A 19,408-nucleotide genomic window follows, 5' to 3' on the forward strand; every position below is an offset into this window, starting at 1 on the left:
CTGTGGAGAAGGGTCCCAGACCATCCGTTAAAATCAGGGGGGAGGGTCCGAGACCCCCTGAGACCCCCCAGACTTTAAGCCCTGCGTGTACGTACAATGGTATCAACTAGGGTGCCCGGCGGAAACATCTAGGCACCCTAGTGACCCTAGTACCAACAAGTTGTAACGGTTGTAACCCCTCAATGTTCTTACCACATTCTTACATTTCAAAACAAATCCACGATTTGCAAAAAAGCTGCTCTGCATGCGTGAGCGGAGTGTTTGGTTGGAAAACAAATGGGGCGTGCCGGCTATTCCTACGCTGCGACAGAGGTGCGGAAGCGAGTACGGCCGGGCGAGAGTTCGCGAGTCGCTTTGTTTGTCGTCATGCCGGCCCACTGTGTTGCGCTTGGTTGCACGAATTACTTCTACGGCAAAGTACGCCGAGTTTTTTAGATTTCCGTCGGCCAGGCTGTATCCTGCGGAGAAGCTTGGATAGCTGCCGTGAGAAGAAACACGGACGGCTCACGCTCACCATGGCAGCCGAATGAGCACTGCCGGATCTGCAGCGCGCATTTTGTCACGGGTACGTCGATTTTGCAGCACCCGGAAAAGAGAGAAAAGGCTGCACAAACGGACAGCTTGCGTGCACAAGCTTTACGCCCACGTGTTTGAAGGCAAACCAAATCTATACATCACAAAGCCTCCAACCACCTTCCAGCCTCGCACCCATGTTTCTGGCGTTGCGCGATAGGTGGCGCATACTATTTTGCAAATCGTGGATTGGGCTGTGTGTTTTTTAATATAGCCTAGAACTTGGTCTGCATCAACGAGCGACGAGTCTCTCAGCTGTAGATGGGAAATTTAGCCAGTGCAGAACAATGCTCATCCAGATCAAAACGGGCAGGGGTGGGGATTAAACTAAGGATCCCGGGTTCTGCAGCGTGAGCTTTCGCTCCACGTGCTTAGAGCTGGGGCCCTAATCTGGACACTTGGCGGAAAAGTCGGTGAGAACTCTGGCGGCTATGATTGGCCGGCATCAAGGTTAAGTGCGGCGTTGGCCAATCACGGCCGCCAGATTTCTTGAGACTTCCTCGCCAAATGTCCAGATTAGGACCCCTGGTGTGAGCTAGCTCACTCTGCCACTGATCCCTTTCAAACAAGGGTTTTGATGTAAAGTTATAGAAAAGTTCATGCTATGTAGGGCATTTTCTGTGTGTTTCTGGTTCTTATTAATTTCTTTGTTCGCATAACTGTGATGTCAAGGAAAACGAGCCAGTACCAGTAAAGACGCACAAAAAGAGAGGAACGCGATAGCATTATCGGGTCCCGTTCGCATCGCCAGCAATTGTGCCTTGAGTGGCCTAGTTAGTAGCGTGCTTGGCTCGCAACCGAAGGGTCGTGGGTTGGAATGCGGCAACCTTTAATCCGCGTTATATGAAATTTTAATCACTCATTCCACGCGTGCTGTCAACGTTTCACGTGAGCGTTGTTTGAAATTCCCGCGCAAGGTCATGAGGCTGACTTTATGACCCTAGAGCTCTGCAGAGTAGCGTAGAGCCGTATATTGGGAGTGTTTGGCCTGTGGGTGTGGCGACAAAGCCGCCGGAGAGGAGAAAAATGAAGGAAAAGGAGGAGAGCACCGAAGGAGCGAGAGAAATAAGGGAGCAAAGAGGACACGACCGCCATTTTGACGCAACGCTGTCGGCGCCGAGCACTGTTGAGGCTACACATCGTCCGCTACGGGCTTATTTCTTTTTCGCTTGGATCAAAGTTTACATTCAAACGTGGAGAAAGCTAATTCGTTAAATTTTTAAGCCACCAAGGAATAACACTATATCATTTGTTTGCCAGACCCTGCCAAATAATAGGAAAGAACCAAAATTTAAATGTCAATTTCATGCATTCCGCCGGGCGAATGAATGAAAAAGGCGGCCCTCTCCGCTCGGCTGGGAGCAGCAGCGAGTTCACGTGCACGCTCTCATGCCTCTCGCTCTGCGCCGTGTGCCGATTGGCTCACTTGGGAAGGGGGCGACGGCGAGAGATCATAGACTGGCCAAACTCTCCCCATAAACACCTTTCCAAAAAACGCTCCTAGGCCGCCGCCATATTGCTGATGCTGATGAGGCTGGTGCGACTCTCGTGCCCTCTATCAGCTAGATATTTTCTGCCACTCTCCTGGACTGTGAAGACCCGCTCAGCGTGGTTCTCTACCCACGTTTTTGCGGTTTTGCATTCAACATTTTCTCGCCCCTCTTAAAAGTTTCCACTTAATTTTTTTTATGCGTGCTCCGTGCCCTTTTTGTGTTATCTTTCATTGTAAGAAATAAGGCTGGTAAGTGCCAGCCATTCAAGCTTTTCTGCTTGACCTTCACGGGGAACGAAGGAGGTGAAGGACGTCGAACGACCCTCGACGCGATTTTGCGAACATTGCTCTCCCCCCTCCCAGAGATGATCCACGTCGTCATCTCAGTCATCTCCAAAAATAGTTGTCCGTGTTGGGGTGGGAAACGGGTCAGTCGCGTTCGTTCCTTTGGCTTGGTGCTGTTGCGAAAAAAGGAAGCCCTCCACGAAACGTGCCCCAAAACAAAGCGATCTTGGATTCCGTCCGATCGTCAAGATGTGACTGTTGTCGACTATGACAGCGTTATTTGAGATCTTTCTTCAAAAAATTATTTTCGGACAACGCCGCATCGTATGGTACATACAATATATTGTTCCAATGTTAACACTTTCTAAATTGTATGTCCGTGTTCTGTTCATCAGTAAACACATTATTTGTGAGCGTGAAAAATGCATGCCTTTTGGCTCTCTTCTGTTGCAATTTATTTTTGACAGCTAAGCGCTTTGTCGTTTGTCATGCGGAGAATCGTTCGCAGCCGTCAACACTTATCGTAAAATAACACACAAAAACTAGAGCTATACATTCAAGTCGCATTCATTCTGTCGCGCGCATACTCAACAAAAATAGTTTATAGGTTTTTTATTGTTTTTTTTTTTCTTCTTTCAAATGTGGTACAATGCTTTCTCTGACCTCGGGAAAATACATGCACTATGAAACACAAAATACAGCGGGAAAAGACGAGAATTCATCCACCAGCAGTGTTTGAAACTGCGCCTACGCAGGCTGTGCCTATCGAAATCACAGTCCACTTGGTTAGGGTTAGCAGGAATGCCGATGAGAGTCTAGCCTCAAACCCAGTGACTGGGCTCGAAATCGGTTTGCTGCCCCTGGGTTCGAGTGTTTCTTGGAAAGGTGTATACGGCTCTGGAGTAGCGCAATCTATAACGCCATCTCTCGGCAACTAGCAGCGAACGCCCGAGGGTTCCAACTCTGGTCACACATGCACGGGGAACGTGGGAAAATCGTTTTCTTAAATATTTTGGGGATGTACGGGACGACAATAGCTTTGACATAATAAAGGTACAGTTTACAATAATTTCCGCTAAGTTGTGTGCCATGTGAGAACGTATTTTTGTTTAAAAATTGCCCGAGCAGCATCATGCAGCAGACGACGTCACACCATTCACATGACCCCCTTCTGCCAACCCAAGAAGTCCATCTCCGCTGCGTAAAAAAAATTGTCTGCTTCAAACACCATTGCCTTGGAAATTAATTGCCTTCTCAAACTTTTCACACGCATCCAATATTATGAAAACTTTAATAAAGTTGTACTAGTTGAGCGTGTTGGTGCTCTTTAAACATTTAAAAAAGTGGAGACACATAAGGGACGATATCGTCCCTTACGTGTTTGATAAAGTGTTTAGTGCTTTACCAACTTCACATCAGACTTGTCTCAAAAAGTGTCAACTCGGCGTTTATTTTTAATCAGCCGTGTTGCGTCAATCTTCGTGCGTTCTACCATAGGGCGTGCGCCTTCTGGAACCCCGAGTACCACGTGACTCACGCCGAGCTGCTCTGTCAGCCGTGTTGTCGGCCAAACACGCGGATCAAAGGATTGTGTTACTCTGCTCCATAGGAGCTGTAAAGTGGTCTCCAAGACCCTATAAACCAATCAGAACTTTCCCGTCGCAACGCCACTGACGCTGGCTTTTCTACGACACGAGTTCCTTAACGCTATCGCGTTAGAAAGGAGACAGCACAACATAGCTGCACATTTATTTTCAAAACAGCCGTGTCCGCAGATTAAAAATTTTCCGGAAGCGCCGCTAGGGTTTTTTTTTCAAAATATTTTTACGTCGCTGTGTTGGCAATCCTTTCATATGAAATGGCCACAAATGTCAGAGGTGTCAAATTGATATCTCATAAAGTCTGGCTTTGACAAGCATTCTGGTCTAGCAACCAGAACAACCACGAGTTTTTTCAATGATGGATAAAAATAGGGATGTCGCGAACCGGTCGAGGTTCGAGTTCGACCAGATTCGACTTTTTTTTAACTTCTTGTGAAAAGTTTGACAAAAGTTTGACTGCTATGCGCATGAGCGACAGGCTGGCCCGTTGGCTTCAGGTTGGATGGTGATGGCTAAGGGATGAATTAAGGGGAGCACTCATTAGTTATTTCAGTTAATACAGTACAAAAAATAAAATTATTAACTTCTTCAGTGATTAGAATTAGTTTATTTTAAATGCAACTGTTCATGACGTTAAAATAACCTTTTGCATAACAAAAAAAAAAAAAAAAATTCTCCAAACCTAGACATGCCTGAATTAAGGTCTGGCCACACTGTCCCCAAAGTCGAATCCACTGATCTCGATGGTTGAATCGGTCAAATCCAGTATTGCCAGATTGGGCTATATATAGCCAAATTGGGCTACTTTTTTTTTCTAGTTGGCGTCAAAATTTCGTGGTTGGCTATGTGGCTATTTTGGGCTATTTCTAAGAATGCGGCGAATTTTTGTCGAACCTCAGCTTCGACGGCGAACTTTGAGGTTCGGTTTGTTAATTTCCGAACTTTTAATCAGTTTCGAAAAAAAATGTTTGTCTTTTGGCTAGTCGAGAGGAGAGAGAGGAAGGAGAAAGGCTTCAAACTTCGGTGTTTTTACAATGCGCAGTGAAGCAATGTTTGCAGAGTTCAAGCGGTCTCCCTGCAGCGCAGTGGAGCAAACCAAACAGATTGCACTATTACCACAGGCCCAATAGCGCGCCTTCAACCCGGACGCATATGGCTCCGCTCAGACGTAGACTGAACTCTCCGAATGCTGCTTTGGTGCCCATTGTGAGAATCCTTGGGCACCCAGGTTTGTAAAAATAAGAGGTCCGCAGTTTCACCGCTAAACAATTGACTACCTTCCAGTCGCTGCCCACCCCAAGAAAGGACAACACAATCAGAAATGGCGTGAACATGAATGGGTGACACTAATATTCTTCACAAAGAAGAAGATACGGGTGGGATATTGGCAAGGACCCGAGATATTGGGGTTCTGGTTTGAAACATCCAGTGTTCCGACTGTTCTCCTTCTGTATTTCGTCCTTTTACTGTATGATCATATCTCCCGGGCTTCACAATAAAGCTGTGTGTGTTTTGTACTTCTGAAAATCTATGAAGGAAGTGCCAGTTTTGCATGTATTTTCATCATTCTTTTTTTTATGAAAAATTCACAAGTAGCATAATACGCACAAAAGGTGGTGCATTTGAGGGTTGAAACAGAAATGGCAACGTGTATGTGCGAGTGTGAGAAATTGTCAATATAAGGCTTAAAAGTCATAGCGTTTAGCCTTGGTTATTTTAAGCTATATTTTTTTTACGGCTTTGGCTATATTTGGGCTATACCTCACAGTCGTTTGGCGTTTTTTTGTGGGACCAACTGGCAACACTGGTCAAATCTGGTTAAAAGTTTGAAGGTTCATCGAACCAGTCGAACCCCAAAAGTTTGACCTAAAAATCCAGGTCGACAAAAATTTGCGACACTCCTAGATAAAAATGACATACGAACAGTCACTATTTTTTTTTTTTTATTTGGGGGGAAAACCTGGGACAGAAATCAAGTTCAAGTTGAATGCTGTTCTTGGGAACTCATCACCTTTGTTTTCTACCGCAAATTTGTGGGTTTGCGAATTCAAGCGTGGTCGTAAGGACACAAGTGATGAACCATGAATTCAGGACGTCCAAAAACCGCTACCACACCAGAAATTGTGGATAAAATCCACAATATCTCTTCTGAACAAGTTTTTCATATTTTACACAATGAAATGGGATTAAAGAAACTTTCTGCAAGATGGGAGCCACATTTGCTCTATTAAAATCAAAAACTCATTCGTGCCCGAATGTCAGCCGACATTGTGCACGTGTTTCAGGCAAACCGAACAGATTTCAAGGGATGATTTGTAACTATAGACGAGACGTGGGTCCACCATTACACACGAGAAACAAAAAGTCAATCGGAACAATGAACTGGCCTTGGAGAATCGGCTTCAAAGGTAAAGACCATTCAGTCGGCTGGCAAGGTGATGATATCAGCCTTTTGGGATTGCTAAAGGAATTTTGCTTTTTGATTATCTTGAAAAGGGAGAAATGTCACTGGCCGACACTACATAACAATCCTGGACAAGTTGAAACAAGTAATTCAAGAATAACGCCTGGGGATGGTCAAGGAACAGCTGTTGTTTCACCACGACAGTGCACCTGCTCATTCAAAATGCATTCGCTCGGCAAATACTGACAGAACTAAAGCTCAAAATCCTTCCGCATTCACCGTATCCACCCAATTTGTCTCCCTCTTACTTCCACCTATTCCCAAAGCTCAAATCCTTACTGGCTGGAAGGACAGTTCTGTCGAATGAAGAGGTGAGGGAGGCAGTGAACGGTTATTTTGGGGATCTCAATGAAAGTTACTTCTGGGAGGGAATCGAAAAGCTGGAGAAACGTTGAACCCAGCATGTCGAGCTTCGGGGGGATTATGTCGAAAAACAAAGTATACCTTGAATCAGATTTATAGTTTTTTGTTTGTTTTTTCATTCCCGAAACTTTTTAATTTACTTTCGTAGTAACTATGCACCACCACCTCTCCTATTTCAGTACCAGTAATTGGAATGTGTTTTCTGCAAATCACAGAGTCTTTCTCATTGCTGATGTCTTGCTCATCGTCCGCATACTCCCAATCTTCATCACTACGTGGCGATTAGTCATTGCACAAAGCACTACGGACAATCCCACTCGCGATTGCAAGTGATTGCCGAGGCCACCGAAATGACTGACCGCACAGCACTCAAGCTGAGGTTGCAATGCATTTACGCCCCCAAGTGGCAAAGCTGATGACCTATGCCAGCCTTGGCTGTCAAGAGACTGGCAACGTCATGAGCACAGCACATTGCTAAACAGGAAACTTTTATAGCCCACTTATTTGTAAATTAACAAAGAAATTGCAGGCGATGACTGCCAGCTATCACACATTTTCTACTCATAGCCTAGGAGACTGAGCAATGCAATTATGAGTTGCAAACTACTAGTCCTGCAGATTCTAATGTGGCTGCTATGCTCCTCCTCACAAGCATCTGATTATTTTCTGGCCCATGATCTCGACTGGAAGCTTGACATGTTGAAAGGCATCTAGAGATCTTTGGTCTGAAACAGTTTTAAGTAGAAAGTGAGCAGTGCAATTCAAGAGACGCTTGTTCCAAAGCACAATCTCTGAAATGGTGAAATCTTTTTTAGCATCGGTTAGCACAATCCATATAAACCAAAAAATACATAGGATACTATAGACAACAAAGCTTTTGAAAGCTGTGTTGACTTTGTGTGCATTACTTTCATTTATGCATAATTCTGCATCCTCAGTGATTATTCTTACCTGGATCATCCAGAAAGAATGTACACTTCCAATATGCTACCACTCTGGTTTGTCTACTTCTTAAGGATTGCCTACTCTTGCAAAAAGCCTTCCACCAATGCGAAAGAATCGTCACTGAAAACTGTTTCAACCATAACCCGAACGAACGTCAGAAACGCTAAGGTACGACAAAATCCTTAGCAAGCAGTCCCACCCAAGCTGATCCAAGCTCACGCCACCCAGACCAGTCCGAACACACTCCAGCTTGTTGTTCACAACCCGCGTAATCTGGAAGAAGTGAGTCCGCAAGTATAAATCCCTGCACTTGATGCGCTGCTTGGCTTCCAGGTTGGTGTCGCCCTCAAGTTCCATCACTTTTTCCACCATGGCGTCACTTCCGCAGACTTTCTCAAAGGCAGCTGCCAGGTGCTTCTGGTTCCACCCCAAGACAAATTTCAGAGCCTTGTGAAAGAGGGTGAGGTTACGCCTAAGGGCGTCGCGTATGCGGAACGTAAACAGTTCCAGCTCACGATCCTCCCGGGTCTTCACTCTGAGCAAGGTACAGTTGCGATCTAAGCACTGTGCCAATGCCACTGTCACAGTAGCATTCGAGTCGTTTGCCTGGTGCTGAAAGCTTAGGCGAGTCAAAGCCCTGTTTCTGCTGAGAACAGACTTCAGAAGCTCTGCTTCGTCGCTGCCGAACATCCACCGCCGCACTTTCAGTGTGGAGAGACCCCGATTCCGCCGAAGACCTTTCAACAAGATCTGTGTGGATGACAGCTCTGTTGCAAAGTCAAGGTCTGCACTTTTCAATGTCTTTGTAGTGGCGAGTAATCTTTGCAAGTGCCTGGCAGTGTCATCATCAATGCACTGGAACAATCTGAGCGAAAGCTTGGTTAGTGATGGAGAACAGCAAAGCTGTGCAAACAGTCTTTGAAGATCTCTAGGGTCAACTTCATCTCTAGAGTGAAAAAGAATACTAGACATTCCAGAACCACTTTGCAAAGCCAGGGTCAATGATGAAATCTGATTGAATGAAAATGTGCATTGTACCCTTTTACAACAATTAGTTTTTGCAAGCACATGTGAAAGGTCAGTGCCTGTGGAGCAACGAATAGAACCTAGGACAAGTTTGTCGAGAGAGTTATTTCTGTCCAGTGCCCCCACGAGAACTATTGCATCAGTTGCTTCGAGAGTGCAATGAGGAAGTTCAAGTGTTTTTAAGTTTGAGTTATTCACCAGTACATCAGCAAAACAGGAAACACTGTCACAACTGAGAGAACCTTGTTCTAAAACTAATTCCTTCAGCCCCATGTTCCTCTGAACCAGATCGGCAAATGTGCATGGCACAGCGTTTTGATTGTTGCTGAAAACGACTCGCAGATACTGCAAGCTCGTGTTTGTTTCAAGTATGTCTTGCAGAACTAGCAGATCAGATCTGCTTAGGGCAAACCTTACAAGGTGCATTCTTTTCATAGCACTTTTCTTCAGTGACCTGATGACAGGGCTGACTTTGAATGTGGTTTCATCCAAGGTCTGTGTGAGTGAAAACTCCGTGATACCATCATGATCCTCTAAGAAGGCTCCCAGCACCGTGCCTTTCCCAGGTCGAAGGAAGTTGTCATCCAGATGAAGAACCTCCAAGGAAGTCACGCACTTTAAACTCTGAAGCAAGTTGGTGACACTATCGGGAAGCAGTACAATGTGGGTCAGTGACAGTACTCTCAGCGCCTTTGTTGTCTTAAGCACCTCTCTCAATGTGGCTAATGACATTTTCTGCAACCGCACACTCTTCAGCTCCAAAGTCTCTAGCAGTGGCATAGATCCTATAGATCTTATGAGGCATTTGGTAACACTGTCATCAAGGTGATAGGCACAAAGCTTGAGGTGCCGTAGGCCTTGATTTTCACGTAGGGCATCGCAAAATAGAGAGGGGTTGCTGGGAATAACCGTCTCCCTCAGCTCCAGTGTCTCGATACATTGGTGCTTTGCCAGAAGCCAATGGATAAGAACAGAAATGTGGCGGCTCTGCACATTCGAAACGTGGGGCCAAACATCACCATTCAAGGTCACTAGTGCCAGTCTTCCTGGGACAACTTCTTTAAGCTCTGCATCAACAAGCCATAGGAACTCATTCCAGACAGACAGGTTATTTACGAGTTGGCATGCCGAGGGTCTTTCATCTTTGCAAGTCAGGTCATAGTTGACCATGCTCTCACTGACGATGCTCTTTGTCTGACAGAGGCTCCGGCACAACCTCTTGGCAGGGGGAACTCCAGGGCAGCGTCTGTGCAGGTGAGATGCATAGTTGTAGAGTCTCTTCTGGCTTCCAGCCATGCAGGCTCAGAAGAGCATCTGGAGGCAAGAAAGAAAAAGCACATTAGAAGAGCCCCATCAAATAGATGGACCCTTTATTCTACACAGAGAGCGGCTAGCAAGCCACAAATTGGCAAGCTGCAGGAATACAGGTTTGGGAGTAAACGGATTTAGTTCCCCCTCTCTCTTCGCCTGACCGAGCAGAAGGGGAAGATGACACGTTGTATCAACTTTGAGGCAAACAATATTTAACAAACAGGACAAATGAAATTTTTTGGGAAGCTGTATTTATGTCATGGCATCCCAATGAGCCAACAAGATGCAGCAGACGTGTTTGTGGTAAAATGTTGCTTCTCATCTTCTAGTTGTCCATGGGCATCCACATAACTTTTTTCTGGGGCGGGAGGGGGGGGGGGGGGGGGGGGCGGGAGGGAGGGGAGGGGGAGGAAGTATGCAATTTTTTTTAGTTGGGTGCAGCCACGATTGGCCAAACGGGAACTATAATGTTTTATTAGGATCGAGGTCCTTTCGTTGTATTATTGTGCATTATCGACAGAAATAAGAGTAACGCAGGCTGCCAACTTTGACGGTGTAGTTTGCATGAACACGATGACTTCAAGCTTCCGCCGTGCTTGTTACACATACCATTGAGCTTGTCATTCACATTTGGTGATCCTAGTCATGCCATCACAAGTAGGAACCATAAAGCCGCAATCATACTGTTCACACATCATACAAAAAACATGGTATTCGTTGCAGGCGTTATGACAGAAGTATCTGTGGACATGCCTCGAGTGTTTTCGAAGCATGTTTGCTCCAGACATATATGTACGCTTCGCACATGCCTGCGCACAGTTTTTTTACAACAAATGTGACATGACAGTCATACAAGAAACACATTTCAGCCAGTGTTTGCAGACTGTCTTTTGAATGATGTATCAACAGTGTGACTGCAACCGAAGAATACATCACCGAGACATCTCGTCGTCAATATCCCCAGAGTCCCACAGGGGGTCAGGTAGTTACTAGTCACCAAAAAATACTTGCACCCCCATCAGGACATCCGTGGTTGTATTTTCTTGAACCCGCATTCATGCGAAAGGCGGATTGTTAGGTAGTTGCTATAAAAAAAATAGCTACCAAAAAATACTGCACACAGGTTGAATTTAAGTATACATTTATTCGCAGCCTCTGGGCATCAACTGCTTAGCAGCCATATTTTGTGCGATTATGAGCTTACAAAAATAAAGTACCTACTTTAAATGACATTGAACGAAGCAAAAGGTAAGCATTCAGAGTCAAGCATAGCTTCATGATCACAGATTCAAGGCAGCCAAACGTCCTGAAGCTCGAACGAGCAGATAAAAAACAAGCCCGCTTTGTATACTATACAATAGAGACAGGTATACTTGGACCCACAGCCCACATGATACCCAGAGAAGGAATGCTTCCCCCAACTGTCCTTTCATACTTTCAGTGCATATCCTATAAAAAAGTACTCATTTCAATGCGATTTGAGCCATGCCATTTTAGGACTAGAGTTAGAGAATGTGCAGTTTCTACAGAGTGCCAGGCAAAAGCAAACCAAATTGATTGAAAATTTATTATTGGACAGAAGGAGGGGCAAGGCTTCATGGGGAAGGAGTGACCACGAGGGCCAGGCACATGGCCCCAGCCACAGTTCTTGCAAAAATGTAACAATCCTTCAAAACATATAAGCAATAAAATAAAGAGCAGAAAAGAAACTGGCTAGGGCAAAACCAATTCCTATTTAAAGAGCCTAGAAGCTATAGTGAGCAGATTGAGACAGAGTTGGGAGCAAAATGGTCCGCCCCCCAAGATAAGGAAGAGGTTCAAGGATAAATATTTCAGGGCAAAACAATTTTTAAACTCAAATGAAAAGGAAAGGTGATTCATGTTGTAAGCTACTTCTGCTCAAAACGGCCCAGAAAAGCTTGTAGGGACCTAGCACATCCACAAGCATACTATTCCTTAGTTTACACAATCTAGGAAGATGCCCTTGATTACTCTTTCCTCAGCACAATGTTTTGCTACACTTCATCAAATGTCATGATTATTAACTCTACTTCAAGTTGGTTCTATTTGGTGCCCAACAGATATCAACGGGCTATTATTCCAAGCTGTGGTAGTTGCCACAAAATTAGCAATACCCCCCAAAAAAGATGTAGATTAGAAAAAAGACTCGCAGTGTAAGGCTTCCATTCTAACGGGCAGGCAAATGCATACACTAAACACACAAACATCAAGCCAGCAACAACCTTCGCTTTAGGGCAGTTCATTAACGAACTTCAGCCTAGTGCTTACCAATCATCATTCCTGTGTATTACACTAAAGCTAACAAATTATGACACTGTTTACTACACATTACAGTATACACAAGTTACCGTGTGCAGAGTCACATGTTTGGGGCTATATGGCATCACCTCACATGGAGTTTGAAGGGCTAAGGCAAATACAACTGTTGTATGTCCCAATTACAATGTGTGCACAACCAGTGGTAGGGTGAAGGTGCTTTTACAGTCATAAGCAGGACAGTTAATGTCACACAGATTGCTACTTAATTTAAAAGGCAGGTAGCCTGTTAAAATGTTAAATGAGGCAGTTCCAATAGGCATAAGCTTGTACCAGATTCTAAAAATATATAGACTGATGAACATTGGATATTCTGGCTCTTAACATAGGCCTATCTTTGAACCATCTATAAACCATCAAATAATTTTTATGAAGCATTATCTCAAGTCTTAACATTGCGAGACATATCAAATGCAGCAAAGAACTGACAACCTCTTATTCGGTAGTTATTCAGCAAAATATGTTCATACTTAACAAGATCGACAACAAAGGTGAGATTAACTCTCGGCATGCTCCATGAAAGTAGAATTAACCACCACTACAAAGTATATCCTTCAAAACGTCAAAGAGTGACCTTGGTACCCAGTTCACCAAAAACTACTCTAGATTTTGCATACTTCAAAAGGCTTGTATTCACAATAAACCAGCACAGCATAGCAGCAGTTTCATCTTCTCAGCAGGTAGCAGTGGTCCATCTTACTTCCCATAATGACACTTCACAAAGTTCTCCACAACACTAATCTTGTCTTTAGCTTCCTCGGCAGTCGTGTTTACAACACGTGCCAGTAGCTGCTGAAAGGACCGGAGGTGCCGGACTTGCCAAAAGAGGTCGGCTACCTCGGGGACATCAGAAGTAGGATCCAATGCAAACCTCACAGCTTGATTCAGTAGCGACAGATTTCTCCGGAGAATTGTGTGCACTGCTGACAAACCCTCCCAGGGAACCCCCGAGAACTCGTTTTTCACCTTGGTCACAACATAGTTATCGGCAAGAGCAGCTGCTAACTTGATCAAAGGCTTGTGATCACTCAACTCAAACTGCCCTGTATAGTCGTTTAACAGAAAGGTTTCAATGGTGTGGTTCTGTTTGAAGACATTTCCAAACAACTGTTCAGTGAGCTCATCAACATCAGGGCAGATGACCTGAAGATGTATGATGCTTTAGTTGACGGCCAGAGCTTCAGTCAGAGCCCTAACTGCCTCCTTCTGGGACGCCTTCAATGGCATGGTGAAGTGCTTCAAAGACGTTGTAGTGGAAAGGTACTCTGTTAGGGAACTCACAGCATCTTCACTGCACATCATTTCCAGCGGAATCTCGAGGGTTTCTACAGTCTTGTTCGCAAGAAGTGCATGAAACAACTCCTTCAGAACTTCGGTGGACACTTCGCAAAGTCCCTCCAAAGACACTTTCCGAATTTTGCTGGAGCACTGGATGGTCCGAGCAAGTTCAGAAACTCCAGCATCGTTCCAGACCGCAATGATCTTTTCAAAGGAGCTCAGCTTTCGGAACAGCTTCACAAGGCAATCGCTTTCAGTGTCCGACACCTGTATACCGAAACCCTCGAACATAGTCTCGAGTCCATCCAGCTCTGAATCCTCGCACAGCACATACCCCAGGTTGACTTCTTCTAATGTGGTATTACCCACCAATGACTTTGCTATTGCCATAGTTCCCAAGGTGTCAATGTAGTTCTGGGTTAGGTTTAGATTTTTGAGGGTATGATTGGCAGCGATGGCCTCGGCAAGAGCTCTAGCTCCCATACTTCCAATGTCGTTGCCCGAAAGATCCAGGTCCTCAATACAAGCATCGGTCTTCAGCACTTCTGCGAGAGATTGTGCTCCACCGTCACCAAATTCGCCACGGCATATGGTAAGCCTCTTTATGGATGTGTTTTCCCTCAAAGCCGAAGCTACGAGCCCACACCCTTCGTCATTGATATAGCAGTAAGAAAATGTAACCGACTCAAGTGTCTTGTTTTCTTTAAGAGCATCCGCCACGAGAGTAAAATGCTCTGGGTCCACAGTCTCCCATCCACCAAGTTTAAGGTCTCTGAGTGTGTCTGTTGTTCTCAGAAGATGCGCGATTCCCTTAGCGGCGGCATCGTCTAACTTCCTGCTGTTAAGAGACACACTGGAGAGACGTCTAAGGCCGGCAATTGATCTGAACAGCACATCTTGGTCTCGGCCGTCTGACACGTCATAATGAAGTTGCACAGACTCGAGCAATTCATTACGAGCCAAAACCTCAGCCAGCTGCTGGGCACCGAGAGTTGTGAGTTCCAGCTCGTACAGCACCACTCGCCGGAGGCTGGTTATGTTAGCAGCTGCTTCAAGAAGCTCGCAAGAAGGATAAGGAGCCATGTAAGAGTGCCTTACTTTCACAACCTCCAGGCCTTTGTTCTCCAAGAAAGCGAGTTTCACAAGAGGAAAGCAATGAACGAGTAAAAGATGTTCTTCCATTTTGAGCACCTTTATGCAGCGGTGCGTCTTGAGCAAGAAATAAAAAGCAAATGCACCTTCCTGAATATGCACGCTGTGGCCCGTCGTTTCTTCGAAGTGGGCGTTTAGGGAGTGCAGCGCGAAGCGTCCGGGTTCGTACTCGTACACTTCGAATCCAACAGGATGCAGAAGTTCATTCCATGATGTCACATCGTCTAGAAGGCGGCAGTCTTTCGTGTCAGTCGCGGAGCAAGGTCTGCTGAGAGCGTCTGCCATCTTGAGGTTGATCCTTTCGCGGATTTCCTCGACGAGTTGGGGATCATCCAACTTGGGGGACAACTCTGCCTCGTCCATTGTTACCTGCGAAGTTCGAGCGGGGTCCCCTGCGGGAGTTTCTATAGCGCTATCCGAGGGAACCATCGCAGTCTCAGGCCCGAGGTTTCAACAGCCAAAAAGCGGCGACGCGAACACACCCCGGCGTAGGCTGGAAGCGCCGATTAGATAAAACTGGAGGAATGAGTCAACGATAGCGCTGAGGGTTTGCTGCAACTTGTAAGATGCCACTCACCAAATTTTTCACCGTGAACGCTGGGATCGAAATTAGTACAACACCAGAACGTTTGAAAACGGCCGGAAAGTGCAAAAGCACACAGCCACTGTCGTCTATTAGTGATGGGACGAATCTTTAACCCGAATCGAGATTCGGAGTCGAATCTGAAGATTCGGAAAGATTCGGGAAAGTAGCCGAATCGAAGTGATTCGGAAAAGTTCGAAAAGGATGGATGGATGGATGGATGTTACTGGCTATACCCTTTGTAGCGGGTGGTAGCTTGCGCCACCTAGCCTAAGTCTAAAAAGACAAACATTTGATTTGATTTCCCGCGCCCTTCTAAGCCAATTTTCTACCCCCTAACTATCACCAGGTAGTGTGGGATATCACCAGGATGACCTTTGGGGGATCGGGCAAAAAAACTAAAAACATCACCCCCCGCCTCTTCCCCCCGGCGAGGGAGTCGCCAATTTTCCTCTGGTCAGACCTTGTCGGCGTTACCCCCGCACCGGACCCACTGGGAGACAGGGTTGAGACTTTGGGCCGGAGCCACGCGGGAGGGAGTCCCAATTTTCCTCTGTCCCGCCTGTCCCCAGCTGTGCTAGTTAGTTCTGTACCATTCAATTTTCCCTAGATAATTTCCACCAATCTTCTAATCTCCTCTTTGTGACTGCAATCCTCTTCTCCTCCGTCCCTCCATCGTCGCCAGCAAACCCCAGGGCCCCGGCCAGATCTGTTACCCCTTCAGGGAGTGCAGGACGAAGCCCCGTGCACTTTAATACCAAGTGCTCAAGTGTCTCACTCTCATTATGGCAAGCAGCACATAATGTGTCTATCTCCTGAAATTTAGCCCTATACGTCCTCGTCCTCAAAGCCCCCGTTCTCGCCTCGAACAGCAAAGAACTTCCTATTGAGTTGTCAAACACATTTTCCTTTCTTATGTCCTGCTTTCGTGACCTGTACACTGTTAGAGCTGATTTATCCTGCATTCTTTCTTCCCACATTTTCCTCTCTGCCTCTTTCACCCCTTTTTTCACTGAAGTAGTCTGTTCAGCCCCATCACCAGTGTGTAGGTATTTAAATGTAAGCTTTCGGGTTCGGTTTGTCCATTTTGTGTTTAAACTTTTCATGTACAAATATTTGAATACTTTCCGTGCCCACCGCGTATCATCCATTTCGGTCAACCTTTGTTCAAATTTCAACTTACTAACTGCCTCCCTGCTCTCAAAAGACGACCATCCCATGTCCCCCTGTACTCCCTCATTTGGTGTTTTTCCATGTGCTCCCAGTGCCAGCCTGCCTACGCTTCTTTGTCGAATTTCTAATCCTGATTGAACCTCTGATTTCATGCACAGCACTGCATTGCCAAAAGACAGCCCTGGCACCATCACTCCTTTCCATATACCTCTGACCACTTCATATCTATTATAGTTCCATAGCGCCTTGAGCTTCATAATTGATGAATTTCTTTTCCCTTTTCTAATTATATTCTCCTCATGTTCCTCTAGATATTTCGCTCCCTCATTGAGCCAGACTCCCAGATATTTGTATTTTCCTACTTGGTCTATTTCAATGTCCTGTATCCTCAGGGGTTCCCTCTTTTTGTCGTTAAACACCATTACTCCAGACTTTTCTCTACTAAAACTCATGCCCATTGTGTCCCCTTCCTCTCCACATATTCTAGCTAGTTCCTGTAACATATCCTGGTTATCTGCCATAAGTACTATGTCATCGGCATACATCAGTCCTGGTATTACCTGTAATACATTTCTCCCTCCTTCCATATAACTCACATCAAAACCTAAGTTGCTCTGCTCTAGTTTCTTTTCCATTTCCCTGAGATATATCATGAAAAGCAGAGGTGACAGTGGACAGCCCTGCCTGAGCCCTCTTTTTATCGCTGCGGGTTGTGTAGTTTCTGCCTCCCATGCTATAATTACCTTATTGTCTGTATACACCTGCTGAAGAAACCCAACCAAATATGCATCTAAGTTATATTCCCTCAGCTGACTCCAGAGTTTTTCCTGGCTCACATTATCGTACGCTCCCTTGATGTCCAAATAAGCCAACCACAAAGGAGTCTGGTTCTTCATTGCTATTTCTATACATTGTGTGGTGACGAATAAGTTATCTTCCAGTCTTCTATCTTTTCGGAATCCATTTTGGAGCTCACCCAGTATTTGATTTTCTTCTACCCATTCCTCCATTCTCCGCTTTACTATCTGCATAACTACTCTGTATAGAACTGAAGTTACCGTTATTGGGCGATACGACTTAATGTTGTCTTTGTTTCCTCGGCCTTTATATATTAGTCTCATTTTACTCAGTTTCCAATCCCTAGGCACCTCTCCTCCCATAATTATTTGATTTATTGTATGTCGTAACTTCAATTTGCTTGTTTTTCCTAGTGTCCTAATGAGTTCCATGGGTATGTCATCTGGGCCTGTCGCTGTACCTGCTGGAACCTTACTTTCTGCCTTATCCCATTCCCTTGCGGTCGTCTCCATTGTTACATAATTCTGCTCCTCCTCTATGCTGCTGCTGTCAGAGTTATCCACTATCCCCCTCTGCTCAAGCTGCGAGAAAGCCCCTTCGATTGTCTGCCTAATATATTCCCGTGCCTCTTCCCCCTCCACTCTTCTCCCTTCCTGTGTGGTTAGTACGTGTTGGAAACTATCTGTCTTTCTCCCTTGCGCTTTAATATGTTCCCAAAACCTTTTCGCTGCATTCCTATCTTTTTTATTTATTTCCATCATCCACTGCACTCCTGCACTCCCAATTTTGGTCTGTATTAAAGCTGATGCCTCCCTTTTTCGCTCTTGGAAGTTTTCCCATTTTGATTCTACCTCAGTTGGCAAGGCTCCCCTTTTCTTTGCCCACCTATGCTCCCTAGATGCCTCTTGGCGCTGCAATATGGCTGCTTTGACCTCCTTATCCCACCAGCTTTTTGGTTTGTGTTTTCGTTTTTGCTGTCCTCTTTGTTTAATTCGATGCTTCTCTAATTCTCTTTTAAAGATTCCTATTAGATCCTCATATGCCCATTCCCTTTCTGGTTGTTTCGATACTATGTTCTCAATGCTTTTCGATACTTTTTGTATTTGATCTTCACTCAGTTTAGGTTTACCCGCTCGTTCCTGGGCTTGCTGTTCTGGTTTGGATGCACCAAATTTAATCTTAATTCGTTTGTGGTCACTCCCTAAGCTTTTTGTTCCTTCCTCATCTATTTCCATACTTCCTAACCTGGCATACAGTTTGTGGGACATGAGGCAGTAGTCTATAGTTGAGTGCGAGTTGTTTCGTTCCCACGTTATTTTGCCGTCGCATTTTACTTGAGCATTCACTAATACTAGGTCAAGGGCATCACAGAAATCTTCTAGCAACTTTCCGGTTGTATCTGTAAATCCATCAAACTCTTCTAAATGGGCATTCATGTCTCCTATGATAATTATTTCCTGATTAAGGCCAATTTCTCTAATGTCCCTTGAAATACATGTAAAGTGTTTTGTATTTTCCTCCCTCGAGTCTTTTCCTGTTTTCAGGTAGGCAAATCCCAGAAGGGTGTTGAGGCCTGTTACTCTACCATTCAACCATAAGTGTTCTCTGCAGCCTTCCCTCTCTCTTTTCCAGTCCTGTCCTTTAACTAACATGCCCAGACCCCCGCCTTTGCGTTCACCTTCCCTCCGGTTGCATCCCATCCAGGAGTAGCCTGATATGTATGGTGGTTCCTCCTCATCTCTAAGGTGCGTTTCTGCTACCCCATATACTGTGAAATTTTCAGCCTCTAATTGTTCACCGATCTCCTCCCACTTTATTCTGTTTCTACCCCCCTGCATGTTTATGAACCCTATATTGAGCCGATTCTTTCTCTTATTTTTTCGGGGCTTCCTCCTGCTCTCCCTGCTGCTCCTGCGGTACTCACACCCAGTAACTTCTTCCGACTCTGGTACCGGTCCATCTTCTCCCGCTATGTTGCCATTTAGCCAAGGATGCTCTGTGCTTCTAGCTCTATATTCCCTCTCTTT

The 19,408-nt window shown here is 45.3% G+C and overlaps 2 protein-coding genes across 2 annotated transcripts; both read right to left on the reverse strand.

Annotated features, from left to right (window-relative positions):
• Positions 1-5,885: 5,885 nt before the first annotated feature.
• Positions 5,886-15,607, reverse strand: LOC115315998. The gene is made up of 2 exons (XM_029975318.4): positions 15,405-15,607; positions 5,886-10,063 (listed from the first exon to the last, which is right to left on the reverse strand). Exon 2 carries the CDS (start codon positions 10,043-10,045, stop codon positions 7,856-7,858), a length of 2,190 nt encoding a protein of 729 aa, XP_029831178.3. The 5' UTR covers positions 10,046-10,063; positions 15,405-15,607; the 3' UTR covers positions 5,886-7,855.
• Positions 11,185-15,411, reverse strand: LOC115315999 (protein NLRC3). The gene is given in 1 exon segment (XM_029975319.4): positions 11,185-15,411. A coding segment is annotated over 1 exon segment (2,163 nt). The 5' UTR covers positions 15,257-15,411; the 3' UTR covers positions 11,185-13,093.
• Positions 15,608-19,408: the final 3,801 nt, after the last annotated feature.

Source organism: Ixodes scapularis, unplaced genomic scaffold, assembly GCF_016920785.2.
Source record: "Ixodes scapularis isolate PalLabHiFi unplaced genomic scaffold, ASM1692078v2 PGA_scaffold3__209_contigs__length_174095766, whole genome shotgun sequence".
In the NCBI taxonomy this organism is placed as follows: domain Eukaryota; kingdom Metazoa; phylum Arthropoda; class Arachnida; order Ixodida; family Ixodidae; genus Ixodes; species Ixodes scapularis.